General features: G+C 42.2%; 1 protein-coding gene across 3 annotated transcripts in view; it reads right to left on the reverse strand.

Moving 5' to 3' along the window:
* FILIP1 (filamin A interacting protein 1) overlaps positions 1-26,843 on the reverse strand; it is a 214,512-nt gene that overhangs the window by 38,249 nt on the left and 149,420 nt on the right. For all 3 annotated transcript variants that reach the window (XM_055534823.1, XM_055534825.1, XM_055534824.1), the window contains exon 4: positions 24,311-24,489. In XM_055534823.1, the coding sequence (XP_055390798.1) occupies positions 24,311-24,489 (179 nt within the window). The remainder of the gene's footprint in view (positions 1-24,310; positions 24,490-26,843) is intronic.

A 26,843-nucleotide genomic window follows, 5' to 3' on the forward strand; every position in this document is an offset into this window, starting at 1 on the left:
AACCTCCTGTTTGCTTTGTTATTCTTGTTATCACTGCCACACTGACTGTTTCAGCATAAACACAGCTTTCTTTAGATCACTGTGCAATCCAATTCATTGCCAACTTTTGCAAGCCTTCTCCACATGTGCAAAGAGAGATCTGCAGAAAATCCACATAACAAGAACAACAAAATCTTTGAAAATAATATTTTCACCTCAAATTAGTTTTTTGCTCCCCAAGAAATCATAAGTTAGAAGAGACATTTATAGCACATGGAAAGGTTGTTAAAAGCCTTCAGAACACATTAGTAGGACTGCTGGCAGCAAGATAAGAGATTTTTCCATTCTTATACAAACTCCCCAAGTTTCTGTAGGGTGAGATTAAGTGTTCCCCTCCATAGAAAAACAGGAGCACGCTTCATACCACAAGGTGCTTCTTGGCCATTTCCAATCAAGGAGCCTGAGGTACCAAGGAAAGTCACAGTAAGCTGGTCATTTTCAAGGGTTGTCACCGTCCACACTCAGAAAAACCTGTCGCCGAAAGTTGAAAAGGTTGTGGAGTCCTTACAGCCCTTGTCAGCTCTAGAAGTGTCCCATCTCAGCTTCCAAGATGCTCTTTGCACAAGACTGAGAAATGAGTTTACTGCCAAGGAAGCCTATGAACAAATGAAACACGCATGGACCAAAGTAACTAGAGTCGCTTAAATCAAAACAGATCTTGACCTCCTTACCTTAATACTAGGAAGCATGGTAGCTTTTGTTTTTGTTTTTTGTTTTGTTTTGTTTTTTTTAAGAGGTACTGAAGTTTGTTCAACAGCAGCTCAGCCCCCTACTCCATAGGGAATTAACCGTCACATTCCAGGCCTGTCATCAGAACAATGAAAGGTGAATGTTGTGCAAAACAGCCCGAGACCACTAACTGGTGATGTAATTCTTCCCTCTAGGGTTCATTATTGTGCAGATTTACTCTGGTCTGAGAAAAGGGGTGGAGCTGCCTGGGACTGGCAGGGAAGGCAGCTCTTAAGAAGCAAAATCAGTGAATGGGAATTACGTTCCACCCTGAGGGAAGCTCCCTGGGGAGGGCACCGAAGGGGAGGAGGAGGAAAAAGTTAAAGAAAGGACACGCATAAAATGTCAAATGGGCCTCACTCCGGATTTTTCAAACTACTTAAACGCCATACAGTTCTATTCAACCCACCCTGGAATTTAAATAAGCAGGGATCCCACTGGAGCCTTATCTACAATTCAGCCAAGAGGAGGGGATTCACATTTCAACCAAAGTGCTGGTTAATTTATGTGTTATCTAAATGAAAACACTACAGAGTGTGCCAAAGAATGCCAAGTACCCATTAGTTTAAGAACCAGTAAGAACAATTGTGTCTTGAAAAAAATGTTTACCTGTATTTCTTTCTTTCTTATAAGTGTTTTGAAATGGCAAAAAAAAAAAAAAAAAAAAAACAAACAACTATGGCCATTCTCACACAAAGTCAGTGAATGCATTCAGCCAAATTTCAAGGAGTATCTGTGACATTTATGTATTGTTCTCAAAATCTTCAATCACCTTGAGGACAGTTTTCTCTCTTTTATTCCCTCTTTCTTCCTCCCTCCCTTTCTTTCTTTTTTCTTTCATTCTTTCTTTTTTTCCTTGTTTCCTTTCTTCTTTCTTTCCTGAATCTGCATGAGTATTCAGTCAAAAAGCCATTAGGTAACTTAGAAGTTCCAGTATAATTTTTTCTAACCAATATGCATACAATATGTATATCATTTGTGTTAAATTATATTTTTATTATAGAATAAAAGCATAATACCAGATAAATTAGTCACATTGACTTTAAAGTTAACAATGAAATGCTTGCAGAGCATTTTTAAATCCTCAGATAACTTTCTATTATATAAATATAAGCTATTATGTTATGGCATAGAGAAAAATATGAAGGAAAAATAATTAAAGATAAATGTTTTCCTACCTCCCTGATGTTCACTCATGCTTTTTGCTTTAAGAACCTGTCTATCTTCTTAACAGCATGAATTAAGGATAAAGACTAGTGCATCCTGTAGGGTTGCAGTTCTGAATAAATGTGTTTTGATTATCAAGTTATTTTGGTAAAAGTTACATAAAGCAGCATTCATGATTCAGGTAAGATTACAGATACTGAACCAATTAGTTGTTTATGGTTTTTTTGTTTTTAAATTTTTTAGAGGGTTTTTCCAAACTGTTTTCACATTGATAGGAAATTCGAGAAGAAAAGAAGGAACTGTAGCCCTCACCTGTTGTACAAAAGTTCTTGTGAGTTTTGCAGAAAGGGGCTTCTTGGCAACTAATAGACCCAAGACTGAATCTTGGTTTGGTATCTACTTGGTAGGTCACTGAGAATATGTTTCATAACTCCACTGGCTTCAGTTTATCCAGCTGTATAACAGGGATATGGGTTCTAACTTACAGGGTTATTATGAGAATTAGGTAGAACAATGTGAGCCAAGGCCACAGAATCTGATAATAGATAGTTAGTTATATGTTTATGCACAGTTTATTCATGCTGAAAATGGGAGGCACTTGGCAAAAATACAAAATTGTGGTTTAAATTTGACACAGACAACACAAATCCACGCTGAGAAGGGAATGAAAGAGTCAGTATTGATTACATACTCAAGTGGTATCTTGCATTCAGTCTGCGTAAGTGGTAGTCCCAGGACTTCCCTCGTGGCTCAAACTGTAAAGTCTCTGCTTACAATGCAAGAGACCCAGGTTCGATCCCTGGGTTGAGAAGATCCTCTGGTGAAGGAAATGGCAACCCACTCCAGTATTCTTGCCTGGAAAAATCCCATGATGGAGGAGCCTGGTAGGCTACAGTCCATGGGGTCGTAAAGAGTCAGATATGACTGAGCGACTTCACTTTCACTTTCAGAAGTCATTGATTATGTTAAAAACCATATCAAATCAGGGACTTCCCTGGTGGTCCAATGGTTAAAAGTCCATCTTCCAATGCAAGGGACATGGGTTCAATCCCAGGTTGAGAAACTAATATCCCACAAGCTATAGGGCAACTAAGCCTATGCTCTGCAACAAAAGCATGACTCAGCAAACACCAAGAGCAGCCTTTTGAGATATATATATCTCAAATCAATATGTAGAGACATATGATGTTAATAGCAAGAGAAAAAAGTCAACTCATAGATTTGAAAAATCATTAAAACAATGCCATAAGTGTCAATCACACTTTTTTCTTTCAATTTTTTTCTTTCTGGCTTAATGCCACTAAATAGTTAACATTCAAAATTAATTTAAAGTCTTATGATTAAGTCTCTCCTAAAATAGCTGTATTTATCATAATTAATTAAGATTCTCTAGACAAATGATGTTACTTATTAGGAGCTTCTTGGAATGAGAGGAAATGTTTAAATGGGCAATAGAACCCTCTTTAAAGAGGGTCACAGTAGCTGTTAATAGAAATGTCCACTATTGGATCCTGAAGGGGAGGGACCACACCTTTTTTTTTTTAAGCTTTATTTAGGTATAATTTGGAAGCAACAGTTAGAACTGGACATGGAACCACAGACTGGTTTCAAATAGGAAAAGGAGTATGTCAAGGCTGTATATTGTCATCCTGCTTATTTAACTTCTATGCACAGTACATCATGAGAAACGCTGGGCTGGAAGAAGCACAAGCTGGAATCAAGATTGCCGGGAGAAATATCAATAACCTCAGATATGCAGATGACACCACACTTATGGCAGAAAGTGAAGAGGAACGAAAAAGCCTCTTGATGAAAATGAAAGATGAGAGTGAAAAAGCTGGCTTAAAGCTCAACATTCAGAAAACGAAGATCATGGCATCTGGTCCCATCACTTCATGGGAAATAGATGGGGAAACAATGTCAGACTTTATTTTGGGGGGCTCAAAAATCACTGCAGATGGTGATTGCAGCCATGAAATTAAAAGACGTTTACTTCTTGGAAGGAAAGTTATGACCAACCTAGATAGCATATTGAAAAGCAGAGATATTACTTTGCCAAAAAAGGTCCATCTAGTCAAGGCCATGGTTTTTCCAATGGTCATGTACGGATGCGAGAGTTGGACTGTGAAGAAAGCTGAGCGCCGAAGAATTGATGCTTTTGAACTGTGGTGTTGGAGAAGACTCTTGAGAGTCCCTTGGACTGCAAGGAAGTACAACCAGTCCATTCTAAAGGAGATCAGTCCTGGGTGTTCTTTGGAAGGAATGATGCTAAAGCTGAAACTCCAGTACTTTGGCCACCTCATGCGAAGGGTTGACTCATTGGAAAAGATTCTGATGCTGGGAGGGATTGGGGGCAAGAGGAGAAGGGGACGACAGAGGATGAGATGGCTGGATGGCATCACTGACTCAATGGACGTGAGTTTGAGAGAACTCCGGAGTTGGTGATGGACAGGGAGGCCTGGCATGCTGCAATTCATGGGGTCGCAAAGAGCTGGACATGACTAAGCGACTGAAATGACTGAATTGAACTGAATTGACAAATAAAATTGTCAGATATTTAAAGTGTACATCCTGGTAACTTGATATACATTGTGAAAGATTCCCCCCATCTGGTTCATCAACAGATCTCTCAAATCTCTCTCTTTTTTTTTTTTTTTTTTTGGTGAAAATGTTTTAGTTCTATTTTCTTAACAAATTTCAACTTTACAATACAGTGTTGTCAATTACAGTCCTCAATGTTTTATATTATATTCTCAAGCATCAATTCTTTGGCACTCAGCCTTCTTCACAGTCCAACTCTTGCATCCATACATGACCACTGGAAAAACCATACCCCTGAGTAGACGGACCTTTGTTGGCAAAGTAATGTCTCTGCTTTTGAATATGTTATCTAGGTTGGTCATAAATTTCCTTCCAAGGAGTAAACATCTTTTAATTTCATGGCTGCAATCACCATCTGCAGTGATTTTGGAGCCCCCAAAAATAAAGTCTGACACTGTTTCCACTGTTTCCCCATCTATTTCCCATGAAGTGATGCGACCAGATGCCATGATCTTCATTTTCTGAATGTTGAGCTTTAAGCCAACTTTTTCACTCTCCTCTTCAACCTTCATCAAGAGGCTCTTTAGTTCTTCTTCACTTTCTGTCATAAGGGTGGTGTCATCTGCATATCTGAGGTTATTGATATTTCTCCCAGCAATCTTGATTCCAGCTTGTGCTTCCTCCAGCCCAGCATTTCTTATGATGTACTCTGCATATAAGTTAAATAAGCAGGGTGACAATATACAGCCTTGACATACTCCTTTTCCTATTTGGAACCAGTCTGTTGTTCCATGTCCAGGTCTAACTGTTGCTTCCTGACCTGCATATAGGTTTCTCAAGAGGCAGGTCAGGTGGTCTTGTATTCCCATCTCTTTCAGAATTTTCCACAGTTCATTGTGATCCACATAGCCAAAGGCTTTGGCATAATCAATAAAGGAGAAACAGATGCTTTTCTGGAACTCTCTTCCTTTTTTGATGATACAGCAGATGTTGGATATTTGATCTCTGGTTCCTCTGCCTTTTCTAAAACCAGCTTGAACATCTGGAAGTTCATGGTTCATGTATTGCTGAAGCCTGGCTTGGAGAATTTTGCACATTACTTTACTAGCGTGTGAGATGAGTGCAATTGTTCGGTAGTTTGAGCATTCTTTGGCATTGCCTTTCTTTGGGATTGGAATGAAAACTGACCTTTTCCAGTCCTGTGGCCACTCCTGAGTTTTCCAAATTTGCTGGTATATTGAGTACAGCACTTTCATAGCATCATCTTTCAGGATTTGAAATAGTTCAACTGGAATGCCATCACCTCCACTAGCTTTGTTTGTAGTGATGCTTTCTAAGGCCCACTTGACTTCACATTCCAGGATGTCTGGCTCTAGGTGAGTGATCATAGCATCATGATTATCTTGGTCGTGAAGATCTTTTTTGTATAGTTCTTCTGTGTATTCTTGCCATCTCTTCTTAATATCTTCTGCTTCTGTTAGGTCCATACCATTTCTGTCCTTTATTGAGCCCATCTTTGCATGAAATGTTCCCCTGGTATCTCTAATTTTCTTGAAGAGATCTCTAGTCTTTCCCATTCTGTTGTTTTCCTCTATTTCTTTGCATTGATCGCTAAGGAAGGCTTTCTTATCTCTTCTTGCTATTCTTTGGAACTCTGCATTCAGATGCTTATATCTTTCCTTTTCTCCTTTGCTTTTTTGCTTCTCTTCTTTTCACAGCTACTTGTAAGGCCTCCTGAGACGGCCATTTTCCTTTTTTGCATTTCTTTTCCATGGGGATGGTCTTGATCCCTGTCTCCTGTACAATGTCACAAACCTCATTCCATAGTTCATCAGGCACTCTATCTATCAGATCTAGGCCCTTAAATCTATTTCTCACTTCCACTGTATAATCATAAGGGATTTGATTTAGGTCATACCTGAATGGTCTAGTAGTTTTCCCTACTTTCTTCAATTTAAGCCTGAATTTGGCAATAAGGAGTTCATGATCTGAGCCACAGTCAGCTCCTGGTCTTGTTTTTGCTGACTGTATAGAGCTTCTCCATCTTTGGCTGCAAAGAATATAATCAATCTGATTTCAGTGTTGACCATCTGGTAATGTCCATGTGTAGAGTCTTCTCTTGTGTTGTTGGAAGAGGGTGTTTGCTATGACCAGTGTGTTCTCTTGGAAAAACTCTATTAGCCTTTGCCCTGCTTCATTCCGTATTCCAAGGCCAAATTTGCCTGTTACTCCAGGTGTTTCTTGACTTCCTACTTTTGCATTCCAGTCCCCTATAATGAAAAGGACATCTTTTTTGGGTGTTAGTTCTAAAAAGTCTTGTAGGTCTTCATAGAACCGTTCCACTTCAGCTTCTTCAGCGTTACTGGTTGGGGCATAGACTTGGATTACTGTGATATTGAATGGTTTGCCTTGGAAACGAACAGAGTTCATTCTGTTGTTTTTGAGATTACATCCAAGTACTGCATTTCAGACTCTTTTGTTGACCATGATGGCTACTCCATTTCTTCTAAGGGATTCCTGCCCGCAGTAGTAGATATAATGGCCATCTGAGTTAAATTCACCCATTCCAGTCCATTTTAGTTTGCTGATTCCTAGAATGTTGACGTTCACTCTTGCCATCTCCTGTTTGACCATTTCCAATTTGCCTTGATTCATGAACCTGACATTCCAGGTTCCTATGCAATATTGCTCTTTACAGCAACGGACCTTGCTTCTATCACCAGTCACATCCACAACTGGGTATTCTTTTTGCTTTGGCTCCATCCCTTCATTCTTTCTGGAGTTATTTCTCCACTGATCTCCAGTAGCATATTGGGCACCTACTGACCTGGGGAGTTCCTCTTTCAGTATCCTATCATTTTGCCTTTTCATACTGTTCATGGGGTTCTCAAGGCAAGAATACTGAAGTGGTTTGCCATTCCCTTCTCCAGTGGAGCACATTCTGTCAGACCTCTCCACCTGGCCCCACAGGGCATGGCTTAGTTTCATTGAGTTAGACAAGGCTGTGGTCCTAGTATGATTAGATTGACTAGTTTTCTGCGATTGTGGTTTGGGCTGCGACAGCGCGCAAGCGCAGGCGTCTGTGATGGAGCACAAGCCCGGCGGAGAAAATCTACCCGACGTCCGAGGTCAGGGGTAGAAGCCAGAAGGACCCCATGCCCGAGGGCAGCGGCCAAGAGGAGCTACCGCACTCCAAGGTCAGGGGCAGCGGCCAAGAGTGCCAGGCTGTGACGGCGCAGGAACAGCCGAGAGGAGCTACCCCACGTCCGAGGCCAGGGGCAGCAGCCGGGAGGAGCTACCCCCAGCCCGAGACCAGGGGCAGTGGCTGAGAGGAGCAACCCCAAGTCCAAGGAGTGGTGGCTGCGTGGGTGCATGAGGGCCTAGAGAAGCTACTCCATGTTCAAGGTCAGGAGGGGCGGCAGTAAGGAGATACCCTTCGTCCAAGGTAAGGAGCAGTGGCTGCAGTTTGCTGGAGCAGCTGTGAAGAGATACCCCACGTCCAAGGTAAGAGAAACCCAAGTAAGACGGTAGGTGCCGCAAGAGGGCATCAGAGAGCAGATGTAATTAAGCCACCATAAAAGCCCCAAAGGATGAAGCATCTGTTTGGTGAACATGTGGTGATTTGGAAAGAGTGGCACACTTGGAGAGGGTTGAATCTGCTTGCAATGCAGGAGACCTGAGTTCAATCCCTGGGTAGGGAAGATCCCCTGGAGAAGGGAACGGCTATCCCACTCCAGAATTCTTACCGAGAATTCCACAGATAGAAGAGCCTGGTGGGCTATAGTCCACAGGGTCAAAAAGAGTTGGACATGGCTCTGTGACTAACACTTTCACTAATAAGTATTAATAAAATGTTTCTCTGAATTCTGTGCAAATTAATGGAACCCAAGGAGAAGTTTATTGGAATCTCCAATCTATAAATTCTTGGTCAGAAACACAAATGAACAGGAGATGAGAGAACATGTTTCCTGAACATTTCTGAAAAAGATCTAGTTTAGCATATGGCAAGCTGGAAATTTCTCAGTGTGTGGGTGATCACTGGGCCTGCCAATTCATTATGCTTTCATCGCAAGAGACACATTTTGCAGCAGCGGGGGTTGTGTTCCAGAACTCTTAGATGTGGATATCCTGGGGGGGGTTGGAGTGGCAGGCTGGGAGAAGAAAGTCACAGGACAGGACGTGCTAGAAGCATTGCACTTGCATTCCTTAGTTGGGGCAGAACTTTCTTCCAAGATCTCTCTCTGGAGTTTTGGTCAAGGTGTACTAAGTCCAGGCAGTAGTTTTGTACACAATTATCTCCTTCTTTGGGAGAAATATAATCCAAAACTTCTCAAATATTGCAAATTACAGAAGTCAGACAAATCTGTGAGCATTGGAGAGCTGAGAAAATCAGAGAGTACTAGAGGAAAGAATGATGGGTATAAATAAGTAGGTAAAGTTAGAACATGTGCATCATTAGCATACTGTAGGATTTGGTGACATTCAACCCTGAATATTCATTGGAAGGACTGATGTTGAAGCTGAAGCTCCAATAGTTTGGCCACCTGATGCAAAGAGCTGACTCATTGGAAAAGACCCTAATGCTCAGAAAGGTTGAAGGCAAAAGGAGAAGGGGACAACAGAGGATGAGATGATTAGATAGCATTACCAACTAATGGACATGAATTTGAGCAAACTCCGGGAGACAGTGAAGGACAGGGAAGCCTGGCGTGCTGCAGTCCATGGATTGCAAAGAGTCAGACATAACTTAGCGACTGAACAACAACAACACCTAAACCAGAGCATTCCCCTTTTCCAATAGCCCAATAGCCCATTTGGTGTGGAGCAGTCAGAGGTCACCACTTCAAGTTTCCTTCACATTTCAGGTCAGACACAATTACATCCTTAAGCATTTCAGAATGAAATAAATAACAGTAATTCTCAGTGAACTCCTGTAGGATAATTAAGAGCTACACAGAAAATTTAATGCCAATCCTTTTAGGCACAGTATTTCTGAACTAAAGAGGAATGAGTTAAGATTAAGTAAAGTTGCCCTGTAGTTAGTTTGCAGTTGAAGCTCACATTCAGCCCCTCACTATTATTTGAATAGTTTCTTAGCTAAGAGTTCACATACAAGAACTGAATATGTTACGCACTGAGCATGAAAGACCAAGGTTTTGATTAACCTTTTCTGTTTAAACTTTTCATCACCATGAAGTACTTTCCAAACACAAGCATTCTTGGAAAAAGAGTGCACACTTGGTCAAGGAGCCAGAAAAGAGCAACCCGCGAACACTGAAAACACACCTTCCCAAATTCCAACTCCCTTTTTGAAATCCAGGATTTGTAATGCAAATCTGAGTACCTTCCTCCATCTGGGAAAAAAATTAATAGTCATTCATCATTGGTGCGAAGAAACAGCACGTTTTCCCAGTACTTTCTTAACTCTTTCCTGGAGTATGAATTTGTGCCCCCCGCCCCCCCAAAAAAAACAACCACTTTTGCCTGGTATTTATTATGGCTGCCCATTTAGGGCAATATTCCCAAGGCTTTTCATTCCAGAATAATCTTACTTATTACTTTTCAATACTTTATTTTGTCCATGATGCTGAAATAAACCATTAGCTCAATTAAAAACTCAATCCAACTAACTTGGAATCTGGGGACCAAAATCAGCCAATCAGTTCTTGGAAATGCTCACTTTTAACCCAGTTGTTTTTGCAACCTTGATTCAGGTGTTTTCTCTGGAACTGACATATCTCACTAATCCTTCAATTAGCTAAAAAGAATCTGTAGATTTTTATTTTGTATTTTCTCACTTATAGAATGCCTGTCAGAATCCATCAATTACCTGGTATTACAACTGCCTGAATTACAATGGACAGTCTCAGTGTATTGATAGATCAGAAATAATTTTTTTAAATCTGTCACTACCTTAGGAAATTATTCACTATATTTTGCCACTTGGGTAGACTCTGAGGCTATAGTTATTGACTGAAAATCTGCCAATTAAAGTTCCATTCTAGCTGAGCTGTTTGATATTTCCTAATGATTTTTTTGGTGTGTTTCTTAAAACTTCCCATCTGCTCTAGTTCCTGAGAGCTTTCAGATTAGAGTTTTTATTTTCATACATATACTGTACCACTTACAATCAACTTTTTTACCCCAAAAGTATAAGCTAAATCTGCATTAACTTTCAAAATAAGTGAATTTGTATCCAGACTCCATTTAATAACCCATAATAACTTCTCTGAAAAATACATACATTTAAATCCCTCAGTTCGATAATTAGGTATAACTCTTTAGATTAGCTTTGTTTTTTTTTCTCATTGTTTTATGCAGCTGTTGGGGAAAGAAAATAATTATTCCCCAAGTTATTCTAGTAAGTCAGTCCAAACTGGGCTTAAGCTTTTATTCTTTTCACTAAATAAAATGTGTTGTCAATTTCTTTTTAATGTATTAATTTTTTAACATACAAAGTTATAGAAAAATAGCTGTAAATTTATGACCTCTGCAAAGTTACTATAGTAGTTTTTCTTCCAAAGGATACCTATAGTTACCACGTATTTTACTTCTCATAAAATTTTATGTGGCTAAAAATCATAATACTGCCTTTTTTTTTTTTTTAGAAAATCATTTTCCTGCTATATATTTTATTCTTCAAATATATATTTTTTATTACATGGGATTTATCTATCCTTTGGAACCTTAAAAAGTAAATGCTAAATCTTCCCTTGAGATGAACCACAGCTGTTAAATTGATGGTTCTCCTGAAATGGTAGAAACCAAGTCAGGACAGAAAAAAATAACCTTGGCTACAATATGAGCAAGTATCCTCATGTTCACAAATAAGTTACCTATCCTATAATAAAAATGACTATAATTTAGTAATTAGTAATTAGCCGTTACTAAGAGGCCCATTACTGAGACCCATTAATAAGAGCCATTACTAAGAGATCAGTTTTTTCCAAACTGATTTGAAATGCTATCTTTAACATATATTAAATTTCTATATGTACTATAATCTACTTCATAAATACCTCAGCTCCACTGACCTGTCCGTTCATGTACCAATGCCACACTATTTTACTTACCGTGGTTTTAATATGGGATTTTTTTTTCTGGCAACTTTTTTCCTGGAAACTTTTCTTCTCTTTTTTTGTTTTCAATACTTGACTGTTCTTGCTTGTGTATTTTTTTATGTGAACTTTGGAATAACTTCATTAGTTCTTATGCTTAAAAAAAAAAAACCAATGATATTTTTATTAGGAGCACAAGTAAGGCTGTGGATTAATATATGGAGATGATGGCTTTACAACGTTAGTTCTCCAGTCCTAGAATGATAAGCCTTTCTGTTGGTCTCAATATTTTTCATATCTCTAGGTAGCACTAAAACTTTTTCTTTATGTAGCTCTTTCACATTCTTAAGTTTATTCTTAAATAGTTAATATTTAATACAGTTCATACTATTTTGTCCTTTGGAAATATGAAAACTTGATAGTTGAATATTGACAATATGTAGCTTTATACTTTGCCACCTCATCTTTTTTTTTTTTCTCAATTTTTATTTATTTATTTGGCTGTACTGGTCTTTGTTGCTGTGTGTGGGCTTTTTCTAGTTGCTATGTTTGGGCCTTCTCTCTAGCTGTGGTGAGTGTTCTTCTCTTGTTGTGGAGCATGGGCTTTAGAGCACACAGGCTTGGTAGTTGTCTCGAGCTGGCTTCTCCAGTTGTAGCATGAGGTCTCTTTAGTCGCATTGCACAGGTGTTAGTTACCCTGAGGTCTGTGGGATCTTGGTTCCCTGACCAGGGATCGAACTCATGTCCCCTGTATTGGAAGGTGGATTCTTAACCACTGGACCACCAGGGAAGTCCCACTGCCTCATCTTATTGAATTCTCTCTTGGAAGTAGCTTTTCAGTTTTCCTGTAATCTAAATACAAAACAGCAACCCCATGAGACAACAGTAGAGTTTACTTTTCTACTATTTTGCATTGTTCTCAAAATGTGTTAGTTTGAGAAAATGTAAATTGTGATTTAATGGAACTGTCATAGTTTTCTTCTGAGTGTGTTTGATACACTAAGTGTGTCTGAGAGCAGAAGAAATGGCCACCTTTAGGCGTTATACCCTATGCCTTGTGGAAAGGGCTTCATATTCATTGTCTCATGACCATAAACAACTTTATGAGATAGATTATCCCCATTCTATAGATAAAGAATCAGAGAGGTTAGATACTTGTCCAAGAGTTATCTGACTGGTCTAGTTAGTGGCAGAGTCTTAGAATTTGAATCCAGGGCTCTCTGGCTCCCAAAGTAAAGCAAGCGACTTGAGAAAACAACTTGTCCTTAGGTGGCAGATATTGAGGGGTTCTCATACCACGTAGCTAGAGTAACCCAGGGAAGAAGTTAACTGGGATTGAAGAAGTTAAACTTAGCTCAGATGATCCTCTTAAGTTCACAAACATCCCTAAGCACACCCTCAGTACTCTGGTGTGTGTGTGCTGCATGCTCAGTCATATCCGACTCTTTGCAACCCTGTGGACTGTAGTCTGCCAGGTTCCTCCATCCATGGAATTTTCCAGGCATGAATACTGGAGTAGGTTGCCATTTCCTCCTCCAGGGGATCTTCCCAACCCAGGGGTCAACCAACATCTCCTTTTGGCAGCAGATTCTTCATCACTGAGCACCTGGGAAGCCCCCAGTACGCTGGAACCAGCCATGTCAGTTAAGTTCTTTCAGTTGTGTCTGACTCTGCAACCCCATGGACTGTAGCCCACCAGCCTCCTCTGTCCATGGGATTCTCCAGGCCAGAATACTGGAGTGGGTTGCCATGTCCTCCTCCAGGGGATCTTCCCGACCCAGGGATGGAACCCGAGTCTCTTATGTCTCCTGTATTGGCAGGTGGGTTCTTTACCACTAGCGCCGTCTGGGAAACAGCTACTTCTTTCTCCTTAGTACACAGGCACACAAAGGGATTATTACTAATGAACAGTGTGCTAACTGCAGGCCTCGAACTCATATGTGCAAGAAATACGATTATCTTCATATTTCTGTATCTATTTCTATTATGAGCTCCCATTCCATTTTATCTTTTTCTTTTTTTTTAAAGTAAAACAGCAGTTCTTTCCTCCTTTATCTCTGAAGTAGGACCAGGCTGAGTCCCTGAGAAATCACGTCTCTGGATTCACTGAAGGATGGGTAGGTCAAGGCGGGGTGTCTGTCTGGAGCAGACACAAGCACACGAGTCGCCGAGGCCCAGCATCCGGCTTCCTGCCTCGGGTCTCCGTCTGCCAGCAGCTGCTCCCGCTGCCCCAGGCGCAGCCGCCTCGCCTGCTGTCATCCTACACCGGCAGCTGCTTCCAGCACAGCAGCCTCTGCCCCATTCTACTTTATTTTAGTTAATTCTGGGTAAACTCAGAGGTTTTCCTTTGCAAATTTAAAGACTCCTTAGTCAATCGGTGTCCCCTTCGGGACTCCATTTCTGGAGTTGGGGCTGGGTTCTGGGGCCATCGGGGATGAGGGAGAGGTCACGGAGGCATCATCCTTCCACGCTGGCATTCTCTGAGGTGCACACTGTGGTCTCTGGCCTCAGCTGTCCTCCTGCTCAAACTGCCGATCCAAATGGGTCACAGTTCTGTTCTCACATCCGGCCCTGAGTCAGCTATTCCCATGGCCTTTTGGGGACACAGGGGAAAAAAAATCTAGATATTCTTTTAGGGTGGCAGGATACTTAAGCTATACCAAGCTCTCTCCAACTAGACTCATCAAATACCAAGTTTTATTCTCTTTCTCTTGAGTTATTGGAGAACCACAAGTTTTGCCATGGCCTTTGCTATTTGCCCCCTGAAATTCATCTATTGAAGGCCTACCCCCAGTGTGACTGTGTTTGGAGATACAGCTTTATGGAGGTAATAAAGGTTAAATGAAGTCGTAAGAGTAGGTACTAATCCAGTCGAACTGGAGGCCCTCTAAGAAGACCTCTCTCCACGTCCATGCGCAGAGAAAAGACTATGTGAGAACTATGTGAGAACACAGTGAGAAGGTGGACGTCTGCAGGTCAGGAAGAGAGGCTTCACCAGACCCTGGCAATTCTGGCACCCTGATGTTGAACGTCCAGCATCCAGAACTGTGAGAAAATAAACTTCTACTGTTTAAGCCACACAGTCTATTTTGTTATAGCAGCCCAAGCAGACTGAGACACTCTTGGACTCTATTCTCAAATTCTTCACACCCATGTATCTGGGGTTTATATTTCTCTCCACTTTTCCACCCACACCCCCACACCCCAAGTAAACTCAGAACAGAGCCTCTTCTTTTGCATTGTCTGTTCCTGTGACATTGACCTCTCTTGCTGTCTTGCTCTTCTCTTAAGAGAAGCAGCTTATCTAAACAGGAAAGGAGGAGCGACAAAAATTGAATCAACTTGATTATATATTCTATCTCAAGCTACACATATGTACTCGCTTCTGGAATCCAGGAGGCAAGCTAGTGACTTCCCTCCTCCAGCTGTGGCCACTTTCCCTCGAGGCGATAATTGCTCTTGGCTGGCTGCTCAAATGAGGACCAGGTCACGGGGTGACAGAAGAAATTAGGTTAAAAAATCCAATTATTATCACACTGCAGTAAATTCTTATAATGGGGCAAATGAAAAGCTGTAACAGTATTAAAATTGAATGACACAGTCTTTGAAGTAGTAAGGGACAGAGTCACCCAGGGAATTCTGGGAAAGAATACCCCAGAATGATTTAATGCAGAAACCTGTCTCCATAGCCACTCAGGCCCTGGGAGAAGTAGAAGATTGTGCACCTGCGGAGCATACACCTGCAGCGGCAGTAACTCAAGACCACTCACTTGTGACCCAATGCTTGGCACCTGATCAGAGAGAGGTGTCTACTGAAACCCAGTCCTATGAGGGAGGTATTCCTTATTCTTCGAATTTCTGTCTCTGCTGAGTTTTTCCTTTGCTTCTGTTGTCTTTATTTCTTTCTGTTTCATATGCTTCAAGAGAGCGTCTCAATGAGCTAGTTCATCACCATCAACAGAACACACTATTCAGCAGGATTCTCGTGCCATGCTTCCTCTGAGGCCCTAGCCTCCCTAATGTCTAGGTCATCAAGGTTCAAACCAGCTGCATTAGAGACTCAACAGCCGACAGGTGAGTTTTGTTCACTGCACATTGTTTTATAAATTCCAGTGAACAGTGACTCAGATTTTACTCGAATCAGAGTTCTTCCTTTTCCTGAAAAATCTGAATTGGTGACCCTGAGCCAGGGTCAGCTGGACTGAGCTGGATGGTGACTTCTCCCGGTAGTCAGAGCTGGCTCTGCATCCCAGGAATCCCTCCGTGTATGCAGTGTGTGCTAAATAGCTGGACCTGTGCCCTTCAGCTATTTCCCTGGCACCTAAGGCATCTGAGTGTGTGGCCTCTGTGATTTCTGTCCAGACAGCTGTCCACTTCCGGGCTAACTGGGTGTGACCAGCATTGACAGAGTCATGCAACAGAAAGAAGAAAAGTTCTGTGAAAGAGGCTGCCTCTGTTTCTCTCAGAAGAGGCCCCTTCAGTGACTCAGGTATTTAGAGTTTCCAGAACTGTCTGGCAACTTCCTGGAATCAAAAGAGAACAATTTGGTGATTGATTCTGGTCCAGAGAGACTCTGATGAGCTGGCCACCCTTTATCTCTCACATTCAAACTACAGATACATTCTCTATTCTCACGTTTCCTATGACTTTCCTTTAATAAAATGTATCAAATAACAGGACTGGTATATTCTTACATGCTAAAATCTTAGGCAGTAAAATATGTTTCTTGCCTGTTGTCTCTCAAGCCCTCCCTTTCTATGTGTTTCCTTTCTCATGGCCAATTTTCTTCAGTTATTATCCCGCCCTTTTGATTAGTATCAGAGTCCTTCTTGTTCAAGTTCTGCTGCTGCTGTTGTTGTAAAAGTTCAAATATGCTGAATCTAATTAACTAAAATTCTTGGTTAGCCAGGTTAAACGCTCATATCTGGAAAACATCTTCCACCATCCTATCCACAGTAAAATGCAACCATAATTGACATTTACATTTGAATTTAATCTAATAGGCCCTGAGGTTGTAACATACAGAATTACTCAGGGTACAGCACTATAAGATCCTGAATCATCAAATATGACTGAATTGGATCTTGTGGTATATTCAACATTTTCATGAAAAAGTAAAATATATTTGAGAAATATTTTCCAAAACAGAAAAAGTAAATTAATTCATATCATAACCTTTGATTAGTTAGAAAATTATGTTGATCAGATCATCAACCTTCCCTGGCATATCTGTTCAAAGTTTTATTACTAAAACTCTGAAGAATCTTAGATCAGAGGCTGTTAATTCAATGAGAACGAGGACTCTATAAAGCTTGGAAAACAATCACATCCACTGAAGGCTTGGCATTTTTGTATAGCTGGGATCTGGTGAAATGAACCTCAAGGGCGTTTTTAGTGGGCTTATTCATATTTCATCCATGGAGTGTCCAGTTCAGGATGCGTAGCAGGCTCCTAGTTCCACAGTGCTAATAGTAGGTAGGTTAATGACTGGGGTCTTTTAAGAGGACCAACTCCTTTTCCATCTTGCAACTTTGGAAAGTTATCTGAGTAATTGATTGCCTGGTCCCTTTAGGTAAGACACAACATCACTTCCTTTACACAGTTCCCACCTACTCCTCAACACAAATGCCCTAGCTGTGCGAAGTCTAAATCACCTCAACCTCCATCATTTCAATCACATTTTCCAGTAGGATTTGCATATCACAAGGGTAAGAGGAATTGGAAGGTGGAGTTTGGTTCTGGCGTTCTTTCAGAAGGTCAACTGTCAAACTGTGATTGAGTCTCTGAATTCTAATTCCTCTCCTTTCTCAGAAGCTGTCTATTCCTAGTAGTTTTCTTAGTCAGTAGGATATTGATAGTAGGTGGCGTATCTCATGACAAGTTAAAATCTATGAATTTGAATCCCGAACCCACAGACAGAATGGATGTGCCATCCAAAGAATCAACATTTTAAGTCATCTTTCCTTCCTCCAAACGTTGGAGAAATGAGGTGTTCATTTCAATCAGAAGATAAGAACTTGGAAGTGGAAAAGGTTTTTTTTGTTGTTTGTCAGTTTTTACTGTAAGAAATTCAGTTCAAACATTGATTCTTCCAATTAACTGTTGGCAAGTGACCCTGGTGGAAGGAATTTAGTCTGCTTTCCCATCTTCTAAATAGGGATAGTCACTACACGTCATACAGTTTTAAAAGATTTATTGATCTATTTTTAATTCGTTAATTTGGCTGCACTGGGTCTTCTTGCGCCAGCTCTCTCTAGTTTCAGAGAGCGAGGCTCCTCCTGGTTGTGGTCAGGGGCTTCTCATTTTGGTGGCTTCTCTTGTTACGGAGCGTGGGTTCTAGAGCAATGGCTCAGCAGGAGTGGTGCTGCACAGGCTTAGGTGATCCATAACATGTAGAATCTTTCCAGACCCGGGATTGAACCCACATTGGCAGGCAGATTTTTTTTTTTTTTTTACCACAGGACCACCAGGGAAGTCCCTTCATACAGTTTTATAAGGATTAAACAAGACGTGTGTGTGTCCAATGTATCAGGGGTGTCAATGACATCTAACCCACTGCTGCTGCTGCTGCTAAGTCACTTCAGTCGTGTCCGACTCTGTGCGACCCCATAGACGGCAGCCCACCAGGCTCCCCCGTCCCTGGGATTCTCCAGGCAAGAACACTGGAGTGGGTTGCCATTTCCTTCTCCAATGCATGAAAGGGAAAAGTGAAACTGAAGTCGCTCAGTCGTGTCCGACTCTTAGCGACCCCATGGACTGCAGCCTACCAGGCTCCTCCGTCCATGGGATTTTCCAGGCAAGAGTACTGGAGTGGGGTGCCATCGCCTTCTCCATCTAACCCACTAGTGAGCAGCATAAAGCCTCGGGCTAAGCACAGACAAGAAGGCTCTGCTGTTTCCTGCCAGTACTTCCCACCTACCGATTACTGTCTGCATGATCAAACTTGATGGTTTACATGTCAGCAGCAATACTTTTCTACAAAGTGCTACCATGGAGAAAAGTCCATTTTATTGTGATAGAGATAAGGCAGCTAAATCAAAGAAACTTAAGGGAAATATGCCAGGGAACCAGATGTGCATCTTCTATAATGTGAGCCAAGAATATCTCCTAGGATCCCAGGCCACTAGAGTGACTTCACAAACTTGCTCTGGTCATTCCTGGACACAGGCAAGAGCAATGGTGTAGCCTGTCCCCGCTCGCCAGGCCTAAAGGAACACAATCAAAACAGGGCTTGAAAATTTCCCCTGTATCAGGCCCCCGTTCCTGCATGTGCTAGTTAAGAGATTTCTCACGAGATGCTGGTTTGTGATTTTTTTTAAAAAAACAAACCTATACTTGGAAGGTTTGCTGCAATACTACATGATGATGTAATTATTTATGTAGGCCCAGTTGAGCCTATAGAATCCAAAAGCTTTCAAATTTATAACTCTGGTTAAAGATTTAGACAGCCCTCCTCACGTAATTTACACACACAAACATGTACATACATCCCCCTCAAATATTTCTGTAAGTTCCAAACTACTTTTTGATGTAACTGTATTCCCTGTATTCTGACAGTCTTGAAGCAGCCCTAGAGCATTGCATGATTAAAATTAGCAGTCTTTCAGTTCATACAGAGAATAAAGTTATAATTTCTGAGGGTGATCTCATGTGCTCAGAATTATGTCTTTTAAGGTCAAGCTGACTCAAAATACGGAGACTATAACAGTTAAAAATGGTCTTTATCTTAATGCAATGAAGGATACTTTCATGTATATTGTAAATAGTGCTAGTTAAGCCAGTGCATTATTTATGCTATTTTCACTTTTTGATTTGGGAATATAACTGTAACTATTTGTAAAAATAAACATGAAGTAAATGATGGTAGTAGATTATGATCAGTCTTTTGACTTAGAGTAAAGGAAGCCCAGAGAAATATATTACTCCTCTTAGGCACTTAATTTGGAGAAGGCAATGGCACCCCACTCCAGTACTCTTGCCTGGAAAATCCCATGGATGGAGGAACCTGGAAGGCTGCAGTCCATGGGGTCACTGAGGATCGGACACGACTGAGCGACTTCACTTCCACTTTTCACTTTCATGCATTGGAGAAGGAAATGGCAACCCACTCCAGTGTTCTTGCCTGGAGAATCCCAGGGACGGGGGAGCCTGGTGGACTGCCGTCTATAGGGCCGCACAGAGACAGACATGACTGAAGCAACTTAGCAGCAGCAGCAGCAGGCACTTAATTTGTGAAATTTCTATATAGGATGAACTAAACAACTTCTGAAAAATGAAAAATAACTTCTGCTTCCTTAGTTTTTACACTTTCAGGGTCCAGGTCAGTGGCCACAACAATGGGGAAGCTGGGAGGGGTGCTTTATTTACCTCCGCTATAACCAGCATCAGTCTCCCATCAGAATGCACCAGAAGTGGAACACTGGTGTGTGCTACTCAAACTCTGCTCCAAAACAAGTCCCCAGGCTGCTGCTTCCAACAGATGCTGTTCCAAAGCTTCTCCTATCTTGACAGTCTAAAGACACCACTGGTCCTAAAATATCTGCTTATATCCTCCTGATAACCATAATTCTGCCTTTTATTAATAAGATTCTGTGTCATAGTTTGGACATAAGAGCTTGGAGGTGGGGAGCCCACGCATATAAAGAAAACATAAAACAAGCCATTCTGCACAAGGGACTCATTCGTATAACAGTGCTGGCCCAGTGACCTGCTCTGTGGTCTCAGTGGAGCCATGTCATTTATCCTGGGCCCCAGTTACTCAACCTGTAGAATGAGAAACTTGGAAGGGCTGACCTCAGAAGTCTTTTGCAATGCGCGTTAAGCCAAGGCTTTTTTTTTTTTTTAACCAAGGATTTCTCTGAATCTTGATTGCTACTGATCCTATCTGCCTGGGTCCCTTTTTATTATCTTTAACCATTTTCCAGAGGATGTAAGAAACACTTACAGAGTCAGTTCAGTTGTTCAGTTGTGTCCAACGCTTTGCAACCCCATGGACTGCAGCACGCCAGGCCTCCCTGTCCATCACCAACTCCCAGAGTTTATTCAAACTCATGTCCATTGAGTTGGTGATGCCATCCAACCATCTCATCCTCTGCCGGCCCCTTCTCCTCCTGCCTTCAGTCTTTCCCAGAATCAGGGGCGTTTCAAATGTAGGACAAGCATAGACGATGGAGCCTAGCTGAAATGCATGTCTGGCAAGTCCCCTGGCTTTGCACCCCCTCCACTGGCCACCACCTAATCAGAAGCTGTCTAGATGGAGGCAGCCTGCAGAGCCGCACCTGCAGTAGAAGCTGGGTGATTCTAAGGAGCAAACCACCTGGGCTTATCTCAAGTCGTACTTTTTTCCTTCCCTGACACATGCTCCAGGAAAAACAAAGGGAAATGTTTCTGAAGGAAAGTTCTTGGCTCTCTCTCTTCTCTTTTTTTCCCTCACAAAAGGGACTTTTCTGGAGAAAGAGGGAAGGGACAGCAAAACAAAAAAGCAAATGAAGTACTCGGAATAGTCTATGCCGGGACTCCCACTCAGGCTTGGAAAAGCCAGCTCTCCGTCAGCAGTACTCCAGGTGCGGCAGCCACTTGGGGCGCTGGGGCCTCCCTGAGTCACGGCCCAGGGCCTGTGGGGGACAAGCCCCTGGTGACATTGCCCACAGGAAAGCAAGCCCCAGGTCAGCAAACTGCCAGCCCCCATAAGTAGATCTAATTATGATCACTTACTTCAAAGAAGGATTTAACCCCAAGCAGATTTAGCAGGGTTGCTTCCAAAGGGCAGCAGGATTCCTGGGCCTGACCTTTGAGAAAATCCTAAAGGCTTCACTGCTCCAGGAATTCAGCAAAGCCAGTCACTGTGGCTGCTTCAGAACACAGAGAAATGCAGAGAATGCCACCTTAAGTTATCACAGTCCTCCTAGTGAGGGTGTCTAATTTAGCATAATGAGTGTCTGGTGAATGTGGACCCACAGCATGTGCGCTGGCAATCAGTCGGGGGGGTGGGGGGCGGGCCTGGACAAGAACGCTGACAGGAAAATATATAAAGCACTGAAGTATAAACTATTGAGTCAAAAATACTATTTAAAGCCATAGAGTAGTTGGATAAGCATGTACTTTTGGTGACATATCCCAGTAGTGCTCATCAATGTATTACTATGAAAAACAGCTTGAGGCGTATAATTTTTAAATGCAATTTTGATTTTTAAAACTTTCTACACAGCACTTTTGCAGGAGGAAATGGCAACCCACTCCAGTATTCTTGCCTGAAGAATCCCACGGACAGAGGAGCTTGGGGGCTACAGTCCATGGGGTCACAAAGAGTCGGACCCGACTGAAGCGACTGAGCAAGCACACACACGACACTTTGTTCATGAGAGATCATTGTGTACTTGCTCTGGTAAAATTAAACAACTCCAGTGGAGGGGTGGGGAATTGGGATTGTTTGTCTCAAATTGGTCAACATGAAGTTAGAAAATAAATACACTTGGGACAAGCTCACTGTATAATGACTATAAAAGTATTTTGTGAACTATAAAGCTCTCCATCAACTGTTATTATTTCCATGATTCTCATAATACACAGAAATTAGGAAAAGAAAGAAAAAGAAGCAGCTAGGTAAGTACAGTCTCTCCATCCACATGCTTCATTTATATACAACCACTGTAGATGAATTCACCTCAGGCATTTAGCTTAGGTGGGAAATTGCAGAAAAAAGCAGACATATCTCACTCTAGACCTAATGGTTTACAAACAGACCAGAAAATAATTCACACAGCTGTCCTCTAAAATTATTAGATTTCAGATCTTTAAAAGAAATATCAAACAAGTTGCTACTATTAGCTGACCACAGTCCAATACAAGACACCTAGATATACGTGATTTTACACCAACATTAAAACCTTGTTTTCACTACCTATGCTTCAGGTTGGAAAGTTCATAGAAGTTGAGGAGGTGGAGTTTATTCTGGTTGGTTTCCCCAAAATATCAAATTAGACCATCTATTTATCCAAACATGGAGAAGGAAATGGCAACCCACTCCAGTGTTCTTGCCTGGAGAATCCCAGGGACAGGGGAGCCTCGTGGGCTACTGTCTAAGGGGTCGCACAGAGTCAGACACGACTGAAGCGACTTAGCAGCAGCATTTATCCAAATAAGAAGTTGCTAAACTTGAGCCTCTAGGAACAGAAGACAGGCTTAAAGAAACGGGGTGTGTGTGTGTATGTGCATGCACATGCATGCGTGCACCAGGTTCCTCTGCCATGGGATTTTCCAGGATTGGAAAATCCACTGCAAGAATGGAGTGGGTTGCAGTTTATTCCAGGGAGCTTCCCCACCTAGGGATGGAATCTGCATCCCTTGTGTCTCCTGCATTGGAAAGCTAACTTTTTACCAGCTACACCATAAGAGGAGGGTATTACATGTACTACTTCAGCCTTTGCTCCCTTATCCATTTCTCCTCCCTCAAGGGATGTGCCAAGTCCAATAATGAGTAAACATTACCAATAACTTCCAAGAATTTTAACACAAACCTATTCTGTTTCAGGCTTTTAATTACTCTGTTATGGAAATAACTTATTCTACAAATAAACTAATATGGGAAGATCAGATCTCCTTTTTGTAACTAAATAGACACAGCTAAGCTGGGACCGGTGAAGCTCTTTCCAAATGGCTCTTATTTGCAAGCCCTAAACACAGAGGCGGACACGGTTGGTAACTCAAAGCATCACGATTCAGTGTTATTGGTTCAAAGATCGTGGAATTCACAGATGTAACCATTCAGCTGAAGGAAGGAAAAGGAAAAGAATAAGATAAGAAGAAGATGCTGAAAAAGCTGGATAGTATCAAAGCGTTTCTATTTGAAGTCTCTGCTTCAAACGTGGCAATCCCTGGTCTGAGAAAACTACCTACATATTTGAGGTCTGATGCTACTGCTAAGTCGCGTCAGTCGTGTCCGACTCTTTGTGACTCCATAGACGGCAGCCCACCAGGCTCTCCCGTCCCTGGGATTCTCCAGGCAAGAACACTGGAGTGGGTTGCCATTTCCTTCCCCAATGCATGAAAGTGAAAATTGAAAGTGAAATCGCTCAGTCGTGTCCGACTCCTAGCGACCCCATAGACTGCAGCCTACCAGGCTCCTCCATCCAAGGGATTTTCCAGGCAAGATTACTGGAGTGGGGTGCCATTGCCTTCTCCATATTTGAGGTCTACGGGGTTGCAAAGAGTTGGACACGACTAAGCAACTAACACACATACACTGAATTTTTAAATTTGTTTTGTTTTACACTGAGTTTTTAAGAAGTTCGCAACCCTGAGAAAGTTAAGCAGGTAATTCTAGTTAAGTAATTTATAACAACCAAATAGTAAGATTTTCCATAACCATGTTAAGAATGAATAGGATTCATTTTACTAATAAATGGTTAAATTGAGTAATTTGTTTCTCCGAAGAAGTGGATTTTAACCCCAAAGAGGAAAAAGAGATTATTTCTAACAAACGGCAATTAGTAGAGAGGCTTTTCAAACGGAGGTGCTTCGTTGATCAAGCTAAAATGGAAGCTCCCTGAGTATGGCTTTCTGGCTTTTCACATCACTGTGTTGTCATACTTGTATGAACTCCCAACATGGTCACATTAATAGTTCCAGGCAAAGTCTGTCTCACTCTCTGCAAACCATTCAGAGGTTAGGAATTGGGCCCCAGGCAAGTGTCTCCGGAGTTCCTGGATGGAAATCTGACCCCTGGAGGGAAGTGCGCAGGATGAGCGCGCGGCCCCTCAACGAGCATGCGCAGTTACCTCTCCCGCTCCTGCTCCAGCAGGTTGGTGAAGTCGTCGCTCTTGTTCATGTAGTCCGTGTGCTTGTGCTTCTCGTTCTCCAGCTCGTACACCGTGCGCCTGTGACACTTTTCAGCCAGAAGCAGCTGCTCTAGCATGCGCCGGTAGGTTTCCTTCTGCTTTTCCTCGAGTCTGTCCAGCTGAGTAAGAAACATGGGAAAGAACGTCATATTTTATTTCATTTACTTATGACTCTAAATCATAATAATTTGTCTCTTGATTTATCAGGGCTTCCCTGGTGGCTCAGATGGTGAAGAATACGACTGCAACGCGGGAGACCTGGGTTCAATCCCTGGGTTGGGAAGATCCCCTGGAGGAGGGCATGACAACCCACTCCATTATTCTTGCCTGGAGAATCCCATGAACAGACGAGTCTGGTGGGCTGCAGTCCATGGGTTCACAAAGAGTGGGACATGACTGAGCAACTAAGCACAGTGGTTTATTACCTGAAGGGGAGGGCATGGGGTCTGCTATTCTCTGCTTTCCCCCCCCCATTCCATCATGTTCTCTAGGTCAGCTGACTGTATGAACTAGGTGGTAAGGCTGTAGTAACTTCTGGCCTCTGACCTTTTTCTATGAACCTATGCGTGGTTCCTAAACAGACTTACTGTTTCGATGAGACAGCGCAAAGCCCTGTACTCAGAAAGAAAGAGAAGAGCATCCCACCTAATCTCACAAAAATAAAGAGCTCGGCAGGCACATGTAACAAATTCCTCCTCTGGTAGAATGAAATTATCATTGCATCCCTTTTTTTTTTTTTTTTTTAAGGCCTGTAGTTAAGTGAATTTCTAGGAAAAGTATGTGAAGGACCCACAATCCTCTACTTTTAAGAGATACTAAATGTAGGGAGAGTCTCAGAATTTGTGGAGAGCACATATCTCCAACTAAGAGATCTTATCAAATATTTTTACAGGACGTTTTGTGCCTGTGTCTCTGGCCAGGCTATAAGATCTCTAAGGGACCATGCCTTGGTCATCTTTTTAGTTCCTGGTGCTTAACACAGAGCTTGGGACAATGTAAGTGTTCAGTAAATGTTTGTTGAATAGGATCCAATCTTACAGTATTGATAGTTCTCCATCCTACTCTCCTCTCCAAACCCTAGTGCAGGAGTTCACAACCCTCAGCACTAGTGACATTTTTGGCCAATTAATTCTTATTTCCTGTGCATTGGAGGATGCTCAGCGGCATCCCTGGCCTGTGACCTCTAGATGCTGGTACTAAACCCTGCAGTTGTGACAAAGCTATCCACAAACGTGTCAGATGTCACCTGAAGGGGAGGTCCCCATGCCCCTCCACCCCCCTGTTGAGAATCACTGCTCTGGGTGAATCAGACATATTTAGGATCCATTCTTTTTTTTTTTTAGCTGCACTGGATCTTTGTTGCTGAGGGCAGGCTCTCCCTAATTGTGGAAAGCAGGGGCTACTCTTTAGTTGTGATGCTTGAGCTTCTCATTTTAGTGGCTTCTCTTGTTGGGGAGCATGGGCTCTAGAGCATGGGCCCAGTACTTGTGGCACCCTGGCTTAGGTGCCCTGCCGCATGTGGTATCCTCCCGGACCAGGGATCGAACCTGTGACCCCTACATTGGCAGATGGATTCTTAACCACTGGATCACCAGGGAAGTCCTAGGACCCATTCTTAATCCCACAGCCAACTCCGTAAGACTCAGTGGAGTAGGTCTGTGGGGATCAGCTCCAGAGCTATTCCTTGGATGTTCCATGTTTGCCCTTCAGTCATAAGGAGGAACTGAGGTTCCCTCCACAATTGTATATATCCCTTCATTGTGAATGAATCATTTGTGGGGCCCAAAGCAGAAGAGATATTACCCCCATAATCCTCAGTGCCTTCTGATTAGACCTCCACCCCCCTTGCCTAAGAGCAGGTGACCAACAGACTGGCGAAACCCAGGCTACTTGGTGGCCTGTCATGCCTGAGATCATCAGGGGGGCTAACTGTACTTTTATGCGTTCTGATAAATTTCTGCAGTGTAAATGGGACAGTCTATACAAGAGACTTTCTCACTGCTCCTATTACAAAATATTCTCCCCAAGCACTCTGCATCTCTCCACGAGTGTGATTTTTACCACATGCTATCGAATTTGTCAAGCATTGCTGGAACATCATCAGAAATGTAGAAGGAGCAACTCTTTTCCCTTTTTGATCCTTCTGACTTGGTGAAGCTGAAACTCCAACACCTTGGATACCTGATGAGAAGAGTGGACTCATTGGAAAAGACTCTGATGCTGGCAAAGATTGAGGGTAAGGAGGATAAAGTGGCAACAGAGAATGAGATGGTTGGATGGCATCATCGACTCGATAGACATGAGTTTGAGCAAACTCTAGGAGTTAGTGAAATACAGGGAAGCCTGGTGTGCCGCAAGTCCATGGGGTCACAAAGAGTCAGACACCACCAAGCGGCTGAACAACAACTTTGTTGTAAAGTAAGGCCTTCCCTCCTTGTGAGACTATTTGGAAGAACAGCTTCTACCTGTTTCT

The sequence above is a fragment of the Bubalus kerabau genome, chromosome 9, assembly GCF_029407905.1.
Source record: "Bubalus kerabau isolate K-KA32 ecotype Philippines breed swamp buffalo chromosome 9, PCC_UOA_SB_1v2, whole genome shotgun sequence".
Taxonomy (NCBI): Eukaryota; Metazoa; Chordata; class Mammalia; order Artiodactyla; family Bovidae; genus Bubalus; species Bubalus kerabau.